Genomic DNA, 21,900 nt, shown 5'->3' on the forward strand with positions numbered 1-21,900 from the left:
TGTATATGGTTTATTGGCATGAGGTAGCCTACACAGGTGCATTTTGGCAAAGCAGTATGAGAGTCTTAGATGAAAGTAGCCTAAGTAGTAAAATGACATATATTGTGCTATACTTGTCATTAGAAGCAATGTATTTCATTAAATCAAATGATTGGGTTAATTAAATTGCCAGGCTCTCTCTCTCTGCCACCCGCCCACCCACCCACAAATGCATACATTAATAGAATCGCCCAATAGTGTGTTGGAATAGGCTATTGCAATAGAGAAGTGTTTCCCAACTCTGGTCCTCGAGTACCCCCAACAGCATACATCGTTGTTGTACAAAAACATCTGATTCAACTTGCCAATGGCTTGATGATTAGTTGACAAGTAGAATCAGGTGTGCTTGTCCGGGGCCACAACAAAAAAATATGTACTGTCGGGGTACTCGAGGAGTTGGGAAATACTGCAGTAGATGATGAGATGTACACTGACTTGAGTACACCAAACATTAGGAGCACCTTCTGATATCGAGTTTTTTTTATTTAACCCTTTATTTAACTAGGTAAGTCAGTTGAGAACAAATTCTTATCTACAATGACGGCCAAACCCTAACGACGTTGGGCCAATTGTGCCATCCCATGGGACTCAGTTGCACCCACCCCTTTTTCCCTCAGAACAGCCTCAATTTGTCAGGGCATGGACTCTATAAGATGTCGAAAAGCGTTCAACGGGGATGCTGGCCCACGTTGACTCCAATGCTTCCCACAGTTGTGTCAAGTTGGCTGGATGTCTTTTGGGTGGTGGACCATTCTTGATACACACACAAACTTTTGAGCGTGAAAAACCCAGCAGTGTTGGAGGTCTTGACACAAGCCCGTGCCTGGCACTAACCCATTCAAAGGCACTTAAATATTTTGTCATGCCCATTCACCCTCTGAATGGCACACATACACAATCCATGTCTCAAGGCTTAAAAATAATTCTTGAAACTGTCTCCTCCCTTTCATTTTACACTGATTGAAGTGGATTTAACAAGTGACATCAATAAGGGACCATAGCTTTAACCTGGATTCACCTGGTCAGTCTATGTCATGGAAAGAGCAGGTGTTCTTAATGTTTTGTATACTGAGTGTATACATGTGTATATATGTATACATGCTATGGTATCGTGAGCTTCTGAAACGATGTCCGTAGCATAAGAAAATAACGCGGTATCTATACCCTTTGTATTGAGCGCTCCGGTGTATTCTGGTCAAGTGCTGGAAGTTGCATTGCAGGGGTGTGACTAGGCTACTTCTGCAGTCGGGGGGGAACGTTCTCATAGAAATGCTTCTCTAGCGACTGTCTCCTCAGGACCTCGCATCGCATGCATCTCGAGTGGGAAGGCCCCTCGTTGAATGATTTCAATACAATTAGTCGAGCGGATGCGCTGAACAGGGGTGAATCTCCATCACGTTTCCCGCGGAAAGACAGGCACCTGTGCGTTTCGATGGAGAGCGGCGAGTAAACTGAAGGGAGAGCGGTGGAGCTTACCCCCCTTCCCCCTTGCACCAAAATAAAACTCCTAGGTAAGACCAACGCTAGTCTTTCATAAAATGAATCCACTTTATTTCATGTTTGTGTGCTCGAATATGCACACCCTTGTTCTATGAAGCGCCATATGCCGAGTGTTTGGAGACACTTTTTGTCTTATTATGTCTAACCTCTAACGTTAGTTCTGCATGTATTGCGTTGTTATTGTCAATAAGAAGAACAATTATATTAATTGTATAGCATTATGCCTTTATGGGTAGATCAAATGTAATTCCATTATCTAAGCAACAATCGACCCGAAACATTGATTTTGCATCCCAGACAGTGACCGCTTCTCCATGAAGCTGGCCCATGCAATGTAAATATAGTAGCATTATGAATAAGTATTATAATGGCGTAGAGGGGGTAACAGCATAATTGGACTGGTCACGAGCAACATATTGTAAATGCCAAAGCCCACATAGGCTACTAAACCTTACAAAAGAAGACTGCCGTTTTGAAACTGCATTAAAAGTCCAGTAACTGCTGTCGACTGTGGTAATTTGGTCTCAGTAATTGCAGAGTAACTTTTAGTGTACTGCACTCTGACTGCAGTTGTAGTTACACTGCACTCGGATTGCAATATGGTTTTCGAAAGGGAAAATATATATTAAGTGTTGAGGCCACAAACGAACATTCACATTAAATCTTATGTTTGTGTCGTGCCAAAACCCCTAGAGGGCGTACTTCTTCCTGACATTGTTGATTTCCTCTACCTGCGACCAGTTTGTACGTAAAACATCCTCTAATCAGGCGGCAAAGGCATCGTTTTCCTCCTTAACGCGATTAAATGGGGGGCCGCCCAAAATCTTTTTTGAAAAATAGTCATACTGTCTTAAACTCATTTCCCCACCACCATGACAGGGTGGCTCATGCGTTGTGTACAGCAGCAGGGGTAAACAACAGACTGGTGCAACCTGATTGGCTGAATGCTGTACACAATGTATTAGCCACCCTAGCAAATCAAATCAAAACCAATGTTATTGGTCACATACGCATATTTAGCAGATGTTATTGCAGTTGTGACGAAATACTTGTGTTCCTAGCTCCGACAGTGCAGTAGTATCTAACAATTCACAGTAGTATCTAACAATTCCGGGGATCTCGAGGTACGTGCTCTGCAGGGCAATTTGTGGTGGTGGAAATTGTTTTATTAAGACTTTGCATTTCTCCCGTGTTTTTCTTTCTTCTGGAGGCACACCATTAAAGCTAATTAAGGAAGAATGGAGGATGTTTCATGTACTCGCTGGTCGCGGGTGGTTAGGCCTGTATTGCCGGTTACGCTATTTGCGTTGGGACGCCAAAGACCAGACGATATACTTTGTCAAACCTTGGGGCTGTTTGTGAAAAGTAATCGAGTGACACAACGGAAGCTGTTGTTCTTTCAGAACCACACTCTAGGTCGGAGCATGATGCCATGCTACCATTCGGAAAAGTTGTGATTGTTTGTTGATAGAAAATAGACTTGAGTCATCTATTGTACCCAACAACCCACTCCCTAACAACCTATAGAAATTGACTGTGTGTGGGCTCTTCAGCACAAGATTGAACACAATTTAATAAACTCCAATCTGCTCAAATAATGGCTTCGGGGGCTGCTTATCAAAATCACTTGAAAAAAATATGTACTTTTGCATTGTCACAACCTGTCCTTGCCTCTGCTCTGGTATGAGACCTTTACAGAATTGGTTGTTGGGGCCTCAAGGAATAGGCCTGCTACTCCTGTCTGCTCGACCATTGATTTAACACCCACACACTCCTATGATGATGTGTTCCAAGCTCTCTGTTCCCGGGTTGGAGCTGGACAGAGTAGCTAGTAAAAAAAGAAGGAAGCCTGTGCAGAATAAAAATATTCCAAAACATGCATCCTGTTTGCATGAAGACACTAAAGTAAAACTGCAAACAATGTGGCAATTAAATGAACTTCATGTCCTGAATACAAAGCGTTATGTTCGGGGGAAATCCAATACAACACATCACTGAGTACCACTCTTCATATTTTCAAGCATGGTGGTGGCTGCAGCATGTTATGGGTATGTTTGGAATAGAGCTAAGCACGGGCAAAACCCTAGAAGAAAATCTGGTTCAGTCTGCTTTCCAACAGACACTGGGAGACAAGTTCACCTTTCAGCAGTACAGTAACCTAAAACACAAGGCCAAATATACACTGGAGTTATTTACCAAGATGACAGTGAGTGTTCCTGAGTGGCCTAGTTACAGTTTTGACTTAAATCGTCTTGAAAATCGATGGGAAGACTTTAAAATGGCTGTCTAGCAATGATCAACAACCAACTTGACAGAGCTTGAAGGATTTTAAAAAGAATAATGTGCAAAAATTGTACAATCCAGGTGTGCAAAGCTCTTAGAGACTTACCCCGAAAGACCCACAGCTGCCTCTGTCCAGTGTCTGTGTTCTTTTACCCATCTTTTCTTTTTATTGGCCAGTCTGAGATATGGCTTTTTCTTTGCAACTCTGCTTAGAAGGTCAGCATCCCGGAGTTGCCACTTCACTGTTGACATTGATACTGGTGTTTTGCGGGTACTATTTAATGAAGCTGCCAGTTGAGGACTTGTCAGGCGCCTGTTTCTCAAACTAGACACTGTAATGTACTTGTCCTCTTGCTCAGTTGTGCACCGGGCCCTCCCACTCCTCTTTCTATTCTGGTTAGAGCCAGTTTGCGCTGTTCTGTGAAGGGAGTATTACACAGCGTTGTACGAGATCTTCAGTTTCTTGGCAATTTCTCGCATGGAAAAGCCTTCATTTCTCATAACAAGAATAGACTGATGAGTTTCCGAAGAAAGTTCCTTTGTTTCTGACCATTTTGAGCCTGTAATCAAACCGACAAATGCTGATGCTCCAGATACTCAACTAGTCTAAAGAAGGCCAGTTTTATTGCTTCTTTAATCAGAACAACAGTTTTCAGTTGTGCTAACATAATTGCAAAAGGGTTTTCTAATGATCAATTAGCGTGTTTAAAATTATAAACTTGGATTAGCTAACACAACGTGCCATTGGAACACAGGAGTGATGGTTGCTGATAATGGGTCTCTGTACGCCTACGTAGATATTCCATTCAAAATCAGCCGTTTCCAACTACAATAGTCATTTACAACATTAACAATGTCTATACTGTATTTTTGATCAATTTGATGTCATTTGAATGGACCAAAAATGTGCTTTTCTTTCAAAAACAAGTACATTTCTAAGTGACCCCAAACTTTTGAACGGTAGTGTGTGTAAATGAGATATTTGCAAACATTTCTAAAACCATGTTTTGACTTTGTCATTATGGGGTATTGTGTGTAGATGAATACATGTTTGATTCAGACAGTATTATTTCTGAAAACACTGTAGGTAAAGATGTTTATGCAGCTATAGCACCTATGTGGACTATAGGCAGTCCTTATTGGCTTCAGTTTGGGGCTTAAGCAATAACTAAAGTGTTCCCCAACGATAATAATAGATTGCATTTCCATAGTGTTCCCTGCTAGGTCTCAAGGGATGCAAGTGTCAGCGGAAGAAGGAGAGTTGTGTTTTCACCTTGATTGATTGAGCTGGTGATTCACTGTGAGGGGGAGGCCACAGTTTCAAGATTCTCCTATCCTCTGACGTTTCAAAAGCCCTGCGCAAGCTTTCGGTGGCTCTGCCGCGCGCTGTTACTTTTAGTTAAAAGCACAGGGGGAAAAGCTGTCAAATGTGCCGGCGAAGGAAACTATATCAAAATCAAATGTATTTATAAAGCCCTTCTTACATCACCTGATATCTCAAAGTGCTTTACAGAAACCCAGCCTATATCTGGCAACCGACGCGAATGCGGCGTGGCAGAGGCAAGCCGGAATAACCGCCACGCTAGGATAGGCTATTCGCTTTTCCCAGGCACTGTGGCAGCGATGCAGTTAATTTTTATTATGACTCATTGCGCGAGATTAAAAGCAAAGTTGATTTATTAGTTGTACCGAAGCCGGCGAGAAAGAAGAGAGAGAGAAGCTGACGAAAGCACACTTGCTGTGATCGTTCTCTCTTTCTTGATCCCCACCCCACCATCCCCACCCTCCCTCTCTCTCTCTCGCAGCCCTGCATCCATTATATTTGATCAATGGTGTTTTAGCATAGAGGACCAATAAAGGGAAGTAGTACACATTCATTTTCTTCAGTAGGGGTAGCACACCAGGTCCTGTTCTTTTACATTTGTACAGATAAGCACACATTTAGTACACACACACTCTGCAGTTTTTGTTGTTGACAGCAGATTGTCTTTGATAGTGCAAGGGCTCTCCAGTTAACAGAAGAGCTGACTGACTAGTGTGCACTGCGTGTGTTTGCCCATGCGCTGTGTGGTCTCCCCTGCAAAGACACAGAGGAGCCAATCATGATGCTCTTTATGAGAGCCAACACAGCAGAAGCAGAAGGATACACACACAGTCAATCTCTCGATCTCTCTCTCTCACACACACACACACACACACACACACATAGTCTCTCTCACACACACGCAGAGTCTCGCTTTCTCACACACACACACACACACACACACACACACACACACACACACACACACACACACACACACACACACACACACACACACACACACACGCAGAGTATCTCTCACACACACACACACACACACACACACGCACACGCAGAGTATCTCTCACACACACACGCAGAGAATCTCTCACACACACACGCTGAGTATCTCTCACACACACACGCTGAGTATCTCTCACACACACACGCAGAGTATCTTTCTCTCTCACACACACACGCAGAGTATCTCTCACACACACACGCAGAGTATCTCTCACACACACACACGCAGAGAATCTCTCACACACACACGCACCGGCTGTGCTCTCTTGTTCTCTGTAGGCACTGTGTAGGCTGCAGTGTCACACAACTCCACAGGGAGGGTGTTTCCACAACAAGCTTGCTTTCTGTCTCGGAGTCGAAAGGTTATCCTTTTCATCGAACAGAAGCAAAAGAAGGAGAGTCATTGAAACATTCAGAATAATCGGTCCAGAGTTTTCTCCATATTTCTGCTTGGCACCATCTGCTTAATTTAGTACTATTCATTGATATTTGCTTCGAGGAATATTAGCAACTATTATATAGTTACTTTTCATCAGCTTGATATTGTATCAGCTGTGTTGCGTTGGATTGATGAGCTAACGTAAGATAATATGACCTACTTGAAACATCCAGTTACAAATGTACAGTTCTACGTCGAAGATGTATTGGAGTTGTACACTTGTACAGCACAAACTGAATTGCTGCGTACATAGGCCTATGTAAGTAAGTAAAACAACAGATATGGAAGTTAATGGTATTTGAGATGTGGTATACACTATTACAGCCGAGCAGTGTTAGCAACGGAATCCACATTAGCGGAAACAACCCCACTGTCCGTCCCACGGCCGTTGTTGTTGTTTTGCCGACGAAGCGGAGGTGAAAAATATTCAGTACATACTCTGGTGTTCTGTGGCACGTGCAATGATGTCAGAGTGAAACAATGTCACTAACAGAAATGTCACTTTCACCATTACGGATGACAGCTTTAAGCAGTCTCATAAAGTAAGGCGTGGGTAGGGCTGTTGTAATATCTGTCCGTCCGAGTAGGGGGATTGTTTAGTTTGTGACTGGATCGGGTCGATCTGCCACTGACATGGCCTCTCGTCTGAGGCAGCCATGTGATGTAATCCTGATAATACATGTTGTAAACAGTCATGACAGCGGATGTCAGTGGAATTGAACAGAGCAGCTAGGCACTAACCAACTACTGTGTTAGGTTAGCCATAGTTTGTCATTAATGTTTATGACCTCTTATGTCATTGTTATGCCCACAATATGAAGAGTACCAGTCAAAAGTTTGGACACACCTACTCATTCAAGGGTTTTTCTTTATTTGGACTATTTTCTACATTGTAGAATAATAGTGAAGACATCAACACTATGAAATAACACATATGGAATCATGTAGTAACCAAAAAAGTGTTAAACAAGTCAAAATATATTTTATATTCTTTAAAGTAGACACCTTTTGTCCTGATGAAAGCTTTGCACACTCTTGGAATTCTCTCAACCAGCGTCACCTGGAATGTTTTTCCAACAGTCTTGAAGGAGTTCACATATATGCTGAGCACTTGTTGGCTACTATTCCTTCCCTCTGCGATCCAACTCATCCCAAACCATCTCAATTGGGTTGAGGTCGGGTGATTGTGGAGGCCAAGTCATCTGATGCAGCACTCCATCACTCTCCTTCTTGGTCAAATAGCCCTTACACAGCCTGGAGGTGTGTTGGGTCATTGTACTGTTGTAGAACAAATGATAGTCGCACTAAGCACAAACCAGATGGGATGGTGTATCGCTGCAGAATACTGTGATAGCCATGCTGGTTAAGTGTCCCTTGAATTCTAAATAAATCACTAACAGTGTATCCACGAGAATTTTCAATCCCAATGATAATAACTATCAATCAATCAATAGCTTTGACCAATTCCGGAGGTTTGTAAGACCATGGGTTTAATAATAATTAGTCAAAGACTCAGTTTATGCAAAAGTCTAGTACAGTTTATTCAGAGAACGTTCTGAAGTTCATTATACAAAGACATCCATTTTATAGCATACTTCCACACAAACAGTAGGTATCCTTCGCACATACATACGAGTTCAAATCTTAAGCTACGCCTTGCTCAGACAGTCTGTGTTTTTCCACCATACAGATGCATTGTTTCTTTAATCTGCAACATGTTTCATAATTTTCTGCGAGCCTAACAGTTTCTCCCCTCCACGGGTGGAGACAGAATGTCCTGTAAGGAACACAGTAGTACAACTCGTCTGTCGATAGCTCCTCTTATCATTTGTTTCACACTTGTACCCTGCTTACATCCTAAAAATGAACAAACGGTCCTTGTTCTAATTCTGACAAAAACTACACACATCATCAGATTATAGTTTTATGATTCTAATAAATTTCATACAATTATATGGTTTCAGGGTGGAATATTTTTTGTCATTACCATTAAGCACATATAATTCCCTTATCACAGTGTCACCAGCAAAGCACCACCGCACCATCACACCTCCTCCTCCATGCTTCATGGTGGGAACCACACATGCGGAGATCATCCGTTCACCTACACTGCGTCTCAGAAAGACACAGCGGTTGGAACCAAAAATCTCAAATCTGGACTCATCAGACCAAAGGACAGATTTCCACCAGTTTAATGTCCATTGCTCGTGTTTCTTGGCCCAAGCAAGTCTCTTCTTATTATTGGTGTCCTTTAGTAGTGGTTTCTTTGTAGCAATTCGACCATCAAGACCTGATTCAGGCAGTCTCCTCTGAACAGTTGATGTTGTGTCTGTTACTTGAACTCTGTGAAGCATTTATTTGGGCTGCAATATCTGAGGCTGGTAACTCTAATGAACTTATCCTCTGCAGCAGAGGCAACTCTGGGTCTTCCTTTCCTGTGGCGGTCCTCATGAGAGCCAGTTTCATCATAGCACTTGATGGTTTTTGCAACTACACTATTAGTGGATATTAGTTGTGAAGTACCCATGAGATGTAGAGGGTTGAGCAAATTCAGAATAGATGGGCCAAGAACTTTAGTATGCAAATTTGACACTTCAACTGAAATGTTATTATGCTAATTCTTTCCAGAACAAGGCCTGTAATGCCACAGAGTTTTCAAACCTAGAGGCCAAACATTGCGATACTTCCGGGAAGGCATCTCAAAGCAGACTCGACAGACCAGACTAGAGTTTGGAGTTTGGCAAGTCAATGGGAGAAGTGAAATTTTTTTTTTCATCTAAAACCTAGATTCAAGCCAATGTATTTAGTTGCTGAAAATCTCATCACTACTGCCTTGTGAAAGTGACAAACTAACTTGTTTTCGTTTTCGCCAAAAACAACTTAATTTCGAAAGAGTGCCTTTGATTTGACGGCCTGCACATGCAGAGTTCGGCACGACACGACAGTCAGACCCAATTATCTGTTTCTGACCATTAACTATGCTAGCTAACGTTGTTGCTATGACATGCATGACCGGGGATTTCTATTGGAGAAGCAGTTTTCAATTGGCAATTGAAATTCAACATATGCCTGCCAATACACAGCACCAAATGACAATGTGTGGAGTCCTTTTCTTCCTTGTCTCTCTGTCTCACTCAGAAGGGTTCACTAAGGAGAATAGAGGTTTTTAGCCCAAACAGCTTTTTGTCTCTTGCTTTCTGATGCTCACTTTCTCAGTCCCTCTGTCTGTATCATTATTTCCCTCCCTTCCCCCCCTCGCTCCTCCCTCTCCCTTGTGAAGGGAAGCTTCCACTAGCCTGAACTAACCTGATTAAGCCTAGTCCAGATCAGTTTGTGCTTTAGCAAACCCAGGCTACCTCTTCAGGAACCATTCACCTTTATGAAGGGAGGGAGGGATAAGGGAAAGTCAGACTATAGATGAGAGAGACAGGCTGTAGTCTTCACAGCTGCCAGGGGCAAGTTTAGCAGAGCCCTCTCTCTCTGTGCTACAGTAGGACCCTACTAATGGCATTTCAGCAGCTGTCATTCGCCTGCACTGCGCCAGACAATTTAATTATTTACTTGGGCTGCCCTGCATTTACAAATCGCTCAGCGGAATTGAGTGATTTCTCCCCTACCTCCTCATCCCCCCTTCTATGTCATTAGTGTAATGTTCCTGGTTACTCTGAAGGCGTCCGCATACATAGGTTGGGTTTGCTTCTAGCAGAACTTGGCTAGGGGAAGCGAACATAGGTTGGGTTTGCTTCTAGCAGAACTTGTCTAGGGGAAGCGAACATAGGTTGGGTTTGCTTCTAGCAGAACTTGGCTAGGGGAAGCGAACATAGGTTGGGTTTGCTTCTAGCAGAACTTGGCTAGGGGAAGCGAACATAGGTTGGGTTTGCTTCTAGCAGAACTTGGCTAGGGGAAGCGAACATAGGTTGGGTTTGCTTCTAGCAGAACTCGGCTGAATGACTCATACTGAGGCTGCCATTTTTGCTGTTTACTGCACAGCAAATTTGCGATCGGAATTTTAACATTTTAACAAAATTACGACTTAAATTAACACTTTATTAGAGCTGATGGGAATTAAAACGTGGTGTTACAAGAACTTGTTTTTGAGTGTTGTTTCAACACTGTAGGGTGTATAGCCTTATTTGCATATTATTTTAGAGGGTGTCTTTTGTGTGAATTTTAGAGGTACCAGTACCACCCATGACTGTGTTTGCTAGTGACAGACATGATTTTTGCAGTCCTGTATCCTTCACCAAGTGAGTGCCAAATTACATTATTTATGACAATATATATAAAAAAATTCACAATACCATACTTCGACAGCCTAGTTTTACTCTAACACAGTGGTCTGAAACTCCTGGTTTACAGGCCACATCGGCAAGTCACATTATGCTGGCTTGCAAAGTGTTATATAATTCCTATGGAATCCAATGGATTCAACAATTGGAACTGTTAATCACCCGCCACTGCAGTTAAAAAGACTGCCAAGATGGGGAAGATTGATAAATGAAATAAATCCAACCAATTACAGATTGGATTAGTTTTAAATAAATCGATGTTATTTTACTTTGTGTAGTATAAGATAAATTGATGAATCAATGTGCATGCAAAAACATAGATATTAAAACAAACTGTTCTAAAAAGCAACCTGCAACAAAGCCTGCTGGGAAATGTGATGTCTTTTTCATTCTGAGAGAGTAAATGGAAATTAACTCAACACGTTGATGATTCCACTGTGATTCAAATAAAACGTAATGTATTCACCTCATGTAGTGTCAATTTCAATCCCGCTGGTGTTAAGAGATTTTAACACCCGCAAATTTACTTGTGTTGATATTGCGATACAAAAATATTGCGTTGTACTTTACCTTGAAAGACATGCTCTGTCTATATCCAATATTAAAACTTCTCTCATCTGTCTTAAAGGATCTAGTGTCATTATATGCATGCTAACCCAACACAGCATCTGCATGCGTCATGATCAGTAAATTGGTTGTTATGAGTGCTTATGGCAAGGTTAAGCTGATGTCATGCTCAACATTGTAATACAGGCTTCTGGAGAATAACCAGTTCAATAAACTGTAACACATAGATCACTCTTTAGCTGTTACTTCTACTATGAATCTATGTTTTACTGTATTATGAAGGCATACATAAGTATTTATTTTTATTTAAATGCTGGCACAAGGAGACACAAATATTTATGAATGTTTTTAAGTATTAATACACTATTGTATTATATATGACAAACCACCAATAATGACTTATGAATGTTATTATGATATTTGTGCATTTATAAAGGATGACATTATAAGGGAGCTGTGAACTGCTATGAATGTTCATAGCAAGTCTTATAATGCACTTTGAGTGATGAAGCGTCTGTATGTAATCTGTTACGAATGCACGTCTAGCCTTTATATGCACTTATAAAGGATGATATAAGGAGCACTTATGATTGCTTATGCTGTACCTAGGATTACTCTTGTAATGTTTATGCTTATGCGTATAGTGCAATATGTATGTAACAGAAGCCATTATAATGCATTCATAATGCATTATACACTGGTGCATTCAACCAAGAACAAACTAGTGTTCTTTTGTTTTTAGGCTGGTGGCTGTACAATGTCCTCAGCACAGGGCAAGGATATATCGGACTACCATATCAGCGGTGAGTCTGTGTGTGTGCGTGGCCTCGCGATGCCCCATCCATTCTGATGTTTCATGCTGCTTGGTCACACACAGCAGAGCCACCGGTTCAGTCTGTTTGTGTGTGTCCTTAAGCCAACCCTTCATAAGAACACTTAAACAAGGCTTTGACACGTTGAAAAGACCAAGGTATTCCATCATTTGCCTGTTTGCTGCTTTGAAAAGGCAAGGTGAAGCTGTCCGCTTTGGGCATTCATAATAAGTCATTTTTCTTAAGAGAGAGACGGCAGTAACAGTTGATAATGGCTCGTTCAAGTCGGAGATGTGAAATGTGTTTTCAGGTGCAAATGAGAATGCTGTTTTTGTTGGTAATGAGTCATCAAGTGACACTCCTTGTGTTATGAATGTATAGTGTTAAAGGTTTTATCACTTCTTCATTTGATGATACATTACAGTAAATAGTGGACATAATTTGTTTAACAAACAACTGTTATTTCCCCTCAGTGGTCCGAGCTCCCCCGGATTGGGAGGTAGGGGTGTTCGTGGCTGGGTTCCTGCTGTTGTTGGCGGTGGCAGGAGTCAACCTCTGGAAGTTATGGAAGTCTGGCACCTTTCCTGCACCCTCACCCTTCCCAAACTTTGACTACCGCTATCTACAAGAAAAATATGGCAACTCCTTCTCAGAAGCGCGGCAAAAGGTCAGAGTTCATTTAAACCCAACGACTAACTTTATACAGTTGGGTTATGTTGTAAACTGGCTACTTCCTATATTTGAGCTCTTATTGGTTGTAATATTATATTTTAATCTTTAAGGGCGTAAACACTATTATTTCAACAGAACGTCTTGAGTTGTTCTATTGTTACATTGAAAGATACTGATCGAATTGGTAGTTTTGTTCATTTTTTAAACATCTTTAAAGAACAAAAAATGCTGTCCTACCTTTTGATGTGGCTACTGAAACATACACATTAAAAGACTGTAGAATGGATGTGCCTACCAATATCACCAGGTGATGGGATTGTACCCCTCTCGAGCATGGCCACATGGTGAGTTGTCTGTCTGTCTGCCTGCATTGTTTTCATGTTTTTTTTAAGAAGTGTCACTACTAAACATCAAATATATTTCTGGGACTAAAATATATGTTTGCTGGGATGTACATTAGTTAGCTGGGGATTCTATGAAGTAAAAAATAAGTACAAGTCATCCAAACCAAAATGGACGGTTACAACTGGAACAATTAACACCATTTAGATATATAAGAGGTGTCCTCTTTGTATCTGTGCCATTATGGCGTCTGTGACAGCACGGGCAGCGCCATTGAGGCAATTTCTATTTTTATGCTGCATGTGCCATGGTCTACCAATTGAGTTACAGAGGACCACCATGTGGGGTAGCGGACCAGTATCACAAAATGAAAAAAATCCTTAGTGGTATATTGACCCATTTTTTGCAATAAAAATACATGGGTGATAAATCATTTTTGGGGTAAGTGCTAGAGCTTGGCAATATGGAGCAAAACTCATAAATGCAATACATGTAACTATTTTGCTCGATAACAACAAATACCACCCAAAATTTTTTATGGACCGTTACTTTACATTAGCGGCGGGTCTCTTAGACATTATTTTTCCAGTGCCAAGAAAGACAACTGAGGCGACAGCGTCTGTTTTTTATTGATTGCTACGCTAAGGGATGGTACATTTCTTTCAAGGGCTTAGATGCCGCAAGAGCTCTTAAATCAAGGTAACGGTCATTGAGCTTGCTAATATTCTAACTTAGAAACCGATAATGAGCACCAAACACAAATGAAGGCATGATTGTTAGCATGAAATGTCCCATCATTTAGTGTAGCAATCAATGAAAACATATGTGCTGCTGCCTCAGCCACACTGTCAATCTATCATCAATATGTAGAGTATCTCATGATCTCAATAAAACAACTTTTGTTATGTCGTGATCAAGAGATAAATAACTCGTGATCGCGACATATCGAGGGAATACATTTGCAATTCGTATGTCCTCTCTGGACTTCCGTGGTTTACGGAGAATGGCGCTGCGACAAACAGAAAAACATCCAGGCGCCGGCAGCTCGTTGATGAACGAGGTCTAAGGAGAATGGCAAGAATGGTGCAAGCTAATAGGCGTGCCACAAACAGACAAATAACGTCGCAGCACAACAGTGGTGTGCAAAACGGCATGTCAGAACGCACAACTCATCTGTCCTTGTCACGGATGGGCTACTGCAGCAGACTACCACACCCGGTTCCTATCAGCTAGAAACAAGAAGAAGCGGCTCCAGTGGGCACGCGATCACCAATGCTGGACAGTTGAGGAGTGGAAAAACACTGCCTGGTCTGACAAATCCCAGTTCCTGTTGGGTCATGCTGATGGCAGAGTCAGAATTTGAGTTGCCCCTTACTGCTTGGTGTCTACGGTACAGGCTGGTGGTGTAATGGTGTGAAGAATGTTTTCCTGGCACACGTTAGGTTTCCTTGATACCAATTGAGCAACGTTTGAACGCTACAGCGTATCTGCACATTGTTGCTGACCAGGTGCATCGCTTCATGGCTACAGGGGAGTCCGACCCGGTAACAGTTGGGTGTACCTAATAAACTGACCACTGAGTGTATATCATACGGATGTGGTATTCTACTGGTGATCTTAAACATTCTCCAATCGTTGTTGAGATCTGATATTCTGCGCAGTGCCAGACGAGATGTTAAGCCAATGTCATAGGCCTATCGTCAACCAATCAAATTCTTCTAATCCTTTTGACTTAAATTCCAGCTCAACTTGGAGAGGACAGTTAGGCCTAACTACTTTCAAAAAGCTTGCTTCTGATCAAGAGCTACAAAAGAAAGTAAATAGCCATATTAGACTGAAAGATAAGGTAATTTTGTCAAACTTGTGAGGCTTTCCGGACATGCTCATTAGTTGCTCATTCAACATGTTTGCTGTTACTTCACTCAACCTCCCTTCCTAACTCTATTACAATTCCTGACACCAACCAGAACTTTTTCCTTGGCCAAATCTTCCCAAATTTTTATGAAATATCCACACCTGGTCTCTCATTTCTGCATGACCAAATGTTATTGCGAGGCAAAAGAGTAGGCTAGGTGCGCTTCAATTGCTCGTTCGGTGCAGCAGATTGCAGGGGTGTAGTACTGCCTGGGTGCCATTTCTCACTGTTTGCCTGACATGTTGGAAGACATGTGCTGAAACTTTTTTTTGCACACTTCTATAGAATGACCCATACAGAATATGCAGCTGATGTGCCATTGTTATCTCCACCATGGTAATAAAATGACCGTTTGGCTGCTGCACAATGTTTATATCATATTATTAAATTCCCTTTAATTTGCACAACAAATCTCACTTGTGCCTGCTGTGCAAAGCACTCTGGGACATGCAGTGAAGAGGTCAATGGATAGCGACCAAAACAATGAAATGCCATGTTAACACCACCAACGCGTCCTCTCGTAGGAAATGGATCAGCAAAAAAAGAAACGTCACATTTTCAGGACCCTGTCTTTCAAAGATCATTCGTAAAAATCCAAATAACTTCACAGATCTTCATTGTAAAGCGTTTAAACACTGTTTCCCATGCTTGTTCAATGAACCATAAACAATTAATGAACATGCACCTGTGGAACGGTCGTTAAGACCCTAACAGCTTACGGATGGTAGGCAATTAAGGTCACAGTTATGAAAACTTAGGACACTAAAGAGGCCTTTCTACTGACTCTGAAAAACACCAAAAGAAAGATGCCCAGGGTCCCTGCTCATCTGTGTGAATGTGCCTTAGGCATGCTGCAAAGAGGCATGAGGACTGCAGATGTGGCCAGGGCAATAAATTGTAATGTCCGTACTGTGAGACCCCTAAGACAGCGCTACAGGGAGACAGGACAGACAGCTGATTGTCCTCGCAGTGGCAGACCACGTGTAACAACACCTGCACAGGATCGGTACATCCGAACATCACACCTGCGGGACAGGTACAGGATGGCAACAACAACTCCCGAGTTACACCAGGAACACACACTCCCTCCATCAGTGCTCAGACTGTCCGCAATAGGCTGAGAGAGGCTGGACTGAGGGCTTGTAGGCCTGTTGTAAGGCAACAACGTCGCCGATAGGCACAAACCCACCGTCGCTGGACCAGACAGGACTGGCAAAAAGTGCTCTTTACTGACGAGTTGCGGTTTTGTCTCACCAGGGGTGATGGTCGGATTCACGTTTATCGTTGAAGGAATGAGCATTACACCAAGGCCTGTACTCTGGAGCGGGATCGATTTGGAGGTGGAGAGTCCGTCATGGTCTGGGGCGGTGTGTCACAGCATCATCGGACTGAGTTTGTTGTCATTGCAGGCAATCTCAACATTGTGCGTTACAGGGAAGACATCCTCCTCCTTCATGTGGTACCCTTCCTGCAGGCTCATCCTGACCGGACACTCCAGCATGACAATGCCACCAGCCATACTGCTTGTTCTGTGCGTGATTTCCTGCAAGACAGAAATGTCAGTGTTCTGCCATGGCCAGCGAAGAGCCCGGATCTCAATCCCATTGAGCACGTCTGGGACCTGTTGGATCGGAGGGTGAGGGCTAGGGCCATTTCCCCGAGAAATGTCCGGGAACTTGCAGGTGCCTTGGTGGAAGAGTGGGGTAACATCTCACAGCAAGAACTGTAAAAAAAAAAAAAAATATCCCAATGCCCCAGGGCAGTGATTGGGGACACTGCCCTGTGTAGGGTGCCGTCTTTCGGATGGGACGTTAAACGGGTGTCCTGACTCTCTGAGGTCATTAAAGATCCCATGGCACTTATCGTAAGAGTAGGGGTGTTAACCCCGGTGTCCTGGCTAAATTCCCAATCTAGCCCTCAAACCATCATGGTCACCTAATAATCCCCAGCTCATTCATCCCCCTCCTCTCCCCTGTAGCTATTCCCCAGGTCGTTGCTGCAAATGAGAACGTGTTCTCAGTCAACTTACCTGGTAAAATAACGGTAAAATAAAAATAAATAAAAAATAAAATTCAAGCAGTCCTTTGTCATTTCGCATAGCCAGAGAGAAGTCCATACATGACAAGTCACAGTTCACAGATATTTGAAGTTCATTTTCTGTATTTCCTCCCGGCTAGCACAAAACTCTTCATAGAGTTGGTCCATAATGACTGTCTCTGTCATTTTGAGGGCAACCACCACCTGCTCCAGGTCAGTGAAGGAGAGCTCCTCATAGAGGCTGATCGGTTTCAGTTTCAACATTACATTTTCTGGTGAGAAATCAAACCACTTGTCAGTGTATGTAATGACAGTGTCATAGAACTTCAAAGTCCTGTTGCTGCTTGGACCTTTGTGCCGACAGTTGTGTGTCCATCAGCTGCTTGGTCTGGTATCCAAAAAAGCTGTCCTGTTTCCACTGAAGCATCTTCATTTTGAAATGTTGGACTTCCTCGTAAACATCTGTGATGCAGAGCATTGTTTCCTCCAGCTGGAAAAAGCACAGATAAATCTCAGCGGCTTCTGTTTTTTCTTCATACTCAAAAATACTCTACAAGTCTCCCCAAGGGACCTGACGTACGTAGTAAGAGCTGGCCAGCTTTGCAGGAGACGATCGACAGCTGGATGAAGAGAGAGCCATCGTGCGCAAACATGTCGCAGAATTTCACTCCGTTCAATGTCAACAACGGCAAAAAAAATGCACGCAGTTCCTCTCTTCGGGAAGCAGATACTGAGAAGTGGCTGTAGATCTTTAAACAATTGTCTCAATATCCACTGACAGCTGATCGCAGGCCTTCTTGCAGGCATTATGAGCTACGTGAGCTGGGCAATTAGCTTTCAGAATGCGATTGTTGGCACTGCTCAATAACTGGTAAACGGAGAGGTGTTTTCCAAAGTTGACATTGGCATTATCTGCTGCATAGACTGTGATGTGTCTAATATCCAGTTCATGTTTTTCCAGACAGTTCGTCAGAGCTTGATGTATGCCATTTGCAGTTTCATCACTGTCTTCATAAAAGGCAAGTAACTTGCGCTGCACGCCATCAGACACTGAGAAATATCTCACGCACACTGGACACATGTTTCTATTTCCCTTGTTTGAGGCGTCACTGGCAACTGAGAAATACGCGGGCTCGCCTACGGTCGGGGACAGATCATCCAAAATATCCCGCACGGTCTTTGGTCCTGAAACATTCATTGTAATCATCTCCGCTTTCGTTCTTCCCAAGTGCGTCTTCTTCGCAACATTTGAGTCATGAAACAAAGGCACCTAGGAGCTTAACAAGACAGTCGGTGCTGTTGTAGCTGAGTCCGTGTTTAACCGTATGGTACACATACGAGGCGTCGCTTGCCGCAATTTTGTTATTTTCACGAAGAATGCACCGATATTGCTGGCACCCTTAGCTAGCGTGGCCTTCTTGTGCATTTCTGTGGATGCATGCTGAGTTAAGTCATTCTCCCCTCCGTGGCCAATTGAGAATTCCCGACGGCATAAAGTACAGAAAGTTTTCGTCGAATCACCACTGACAGCCTTAACCCACGTCTTTGTTGCTTCCCATTGTTTGTTGTAGCTGCACAGTCTTTTCTTTTTTTGCAGGTTTATCCATATTTCCTTGATATGCCAAACCGACCGAACAACAACAGAAATTACTTTGCAGGAATTGGCGTGTTTACGCTATACTGTGATTGGATGAATATACGGGACAAGGGAGGTCCTGTATGGAACAAATCAATTTAGCCCAATATAAGGGACATCCCGGCTAATAAGGGACAGTTGGCAACCCTAGTGTATGGTGTTGTGTGGGCGAGCGGTTTGATGATGTCAACATTGTGAACAGAGTGCCCCATGCTGGGGGTGGGGTTATTATGGGATGGGCAGGTATGACCTATGGACAACAAACACAATTGCATTTTATCGATGGCAATTTGAATGCACAGAGATACCCTGACGCCCATTGTCGTGCCATTCATCCGCCAGCATCACCTCATGTTTCAGCATGATAATGCATGGCCCCATGTCGCAAGGATCTGTACACAATTCCTGGAAGCTGATAATGTCCCACTTCTTCCATAGCCTGCATAGTCACCAGACAATGTCACCCATTGAGCATATTTGGGACGCTCTGGATCGATGTGTACAATAGCGTGTTCCAGTTCCCGCCAATATCCAGCAATTTTACACAGCCATTGAAGAGTAGTGAGACTACATTCCACAGTCAATCAACAGCCTGATCAACTCTATAGGGAAGGAGATGTCGCACTGCATGAGGCAAATGGTCACACCAGATACTGACTGGTTTTCTGATCCACGCCCCTACCTTTTTAATAGGTATCCGTGACCAACAGATGCATATTTGTATTCCCAGACATGTGAAATCCATAGATTAGGGCCTAATGAATTGATTTAAATTAACTGATTTCTTTATATGAACTGTAACTCAGTACAATCTTAGAAATTGTTGCATGTAGTGTTTATATTTTTGTTCAATGTATGTACAATGACATAATCCAAACATTAGGAGTTGGAGCTGAAAAGCGCCTCACGTACACTGCTTAGTTTTTTTGTTCAATGTCTGCGCAGCCAACATGCCCACACGCTCTATATATGTAATGTGTACAATAACTATGAATTTATGCTATGATCCTCCTATTCTATGGAATGCCCACCCCCCTCATATGTTATGTCTGCTAAAATGTTTTATTTGGTTCTTCAATGATGGAACAGATGAGATCAACTTTCATTCGATATCAAATCAAATCAAATGTTATTTGTCACATACATATGGTTAGCAGATGTTAATGCGAGTGTAGCGAAATGCTTGTGCTTCTAGTTTCGGCAATGCAGTAATAACCAACGGGTAATCTAACCTAACAATTCCACAACTACTACCTTATACACACAAGTGTAAAGGGATGAAGAATATGTACATAAAGATATATGAATGAGTGATGGTACAGAACGGCATAGGCAAGATGCAGTAGATGGTATCGAGTACAGTATATATGAGATGAGTAATGTAGGGTATGTAAACATATAAAAGTGGCATTGTTTAAAGTGGCTAGTGATACATGTATTACATAAAGATGGCAAGATGCAGTAGATGATATAGAGTACAGTATATACATATGAGATGAGTAATGTATACAAGTAGAGACCAACAAAATGTAAAGAGGAGCTGGGTTTGAGAGGCCTATGCTTCCACCTAGTGTAGTAATAGCAGAGGTGTAGGCATCCTGATAAATAAGAATACACCATTTCCCCTTATATCCCAGCAAATGGACCAAGACGGCCATTTTCTAATATTGAATTGTACCTTACATGGTGAGAAATACACATTGATTTCATTGTATATCCCACCAGGGGCAAATCTGGTGTTTTTAGATAGAATTCAACCTACAGTAGATCAAATCCAGACAGGAACTATTTAGCAGGTGAACTAAATCATACATTTGATAAGATTGGCAGATGTGTCATTGTACCACAATTAGAATCCCTCCACAGCATCATAGAGGATCTAGATACTTTTTCTAACCTCTACTGGATTAAAACCAAATTATAATGTATTGCATTACAAAAAAATGGCATTTTTACATTACCGTGTAGTTTACAAATAAAATGGTCGGACGGGGATGTGGACATACTCGGTATACATATCCCGAAAGAAAGAAATGATCTCACTCCAACACATTTGAATAGAAAGTTAGCAAAAATAGATATGATCTTGCTACCATGGAAAATACATGTCTATTTGTGGAGAAATCACCCTGATTAACTCTTTAGTCATATCATAGTTTGCTTATGCTATTTGCTTATGGTTTTGCCTACACCTGCTTTTTAAATTATATGAACAAAAAATATTCCATTTTATTTGGAACGGCAAGCCAGACAAAATTAAAAGGGTCTATTTATTTAACAAATATGAATTCGGAGGGCAGAAATTATTAAATATTAAAGCAATAGACCTCTCACTAAAGGCATCAGTCATACTAAGGTTATACTTAAATCTGAAATGGTTCTCTAGTAAATTTGTAAAAATGGCACACCCATAAACTCAAATATACTAATTGATTAAAAAATAAATAATAATATATATACATATATTTTTTTAAAGGTATAATCTTTGTAAATTATATCATAAATAGGACTGGTGGAGTTGTCACACATGCAGCTAACACAGACATATGGAAATGTCTGCTCTACCAAAAATTACAACCATTTGCAGCATTACCACAAAAATTGAAGAGGCAAGTGGAAGGGGGAAAAGTAAGGAACTTGTCTGTAAGCCCTGCATTAAAGACCAAACATGATACCTCCCGGGTGGCGCAGTGGTCTAGGGCACTGCATCGCAGTGCTAGCTGCGCCACCAGAGTCTCTGGGTTCGCGCCCAGGCTCTGTCGCAGCCGGCCGCAACCGGGAGGTCCGTGGGGCGACGCACAATTGGCATAGCGTCGTCCGGGTTAGGGAGGGTTTGGCCGGTAGGGATATCCTTGTCTCAGTATGTAATAAAATGTATGCACTCTACTGTAAGTCGCTCTGGATAAGAGCGTCTGCTAAATGACTAAAATGTACATCTAAAATGTAATGATTAAAGAAAATTGTGATAAATAAAAATATATACCAGTTTCATTTAAGGACCAAAAAACTGTCAGCTGTGCCATATAAATTGCAAAATAGTTGG

The 21,900-nt window shown here is 42.2% G+C and overlaps 1 protein-coding gene across 2 annotated transcripts in view; it reads left to right on the forward strand.

The window, feature by feature from the left end:
* The first annotated feature begins 1,163 nt into the window (after positions 1-1,163).
* Positions 1,164-21,900, forward strand: part of syt12 (synaptotagmin XII) — a 37,603-nt gene continuing 16,866 nt past the window's right edge. The window contains exons 1-3 of one of the 2 annotated variants that reach the window (XM_055934922.1): positions 1,164-1,550; positions 12,186-12,246; positions 12,729-12,922. In XM_055934922.1, the coding sequence (XP_055790897.1) occupies positions 12,201-12,246; positions 12,729-12,922 (240 nt within the window). In that variant the 5' untranslated portion in view covers positions 1,164-1,550; positions 12,186-12,200. The remainder of the gene's footprint in view (positions 1,551-12,185; positions 12,247-12,728; positions 12,923-21,900) is intronic. The other variant, XM_055934923.1, reaches the window with a different exon arrangement.

This window comes from Salvelinus fontinalis, chromosome 9 (genome assembly GCF_029448725.1).
Source record: "Salvelinus fontinalis isolate EN_2023a chromosome 9, ASM2944872v1, whole genome shotgun sequence".
Lineage (NCBI taxonomy): Eukaryota > Metazoa > Chordata > Actinopteri > Salmoniformes > Salmonidae > Salvelinus > Salvelinus fontinalis.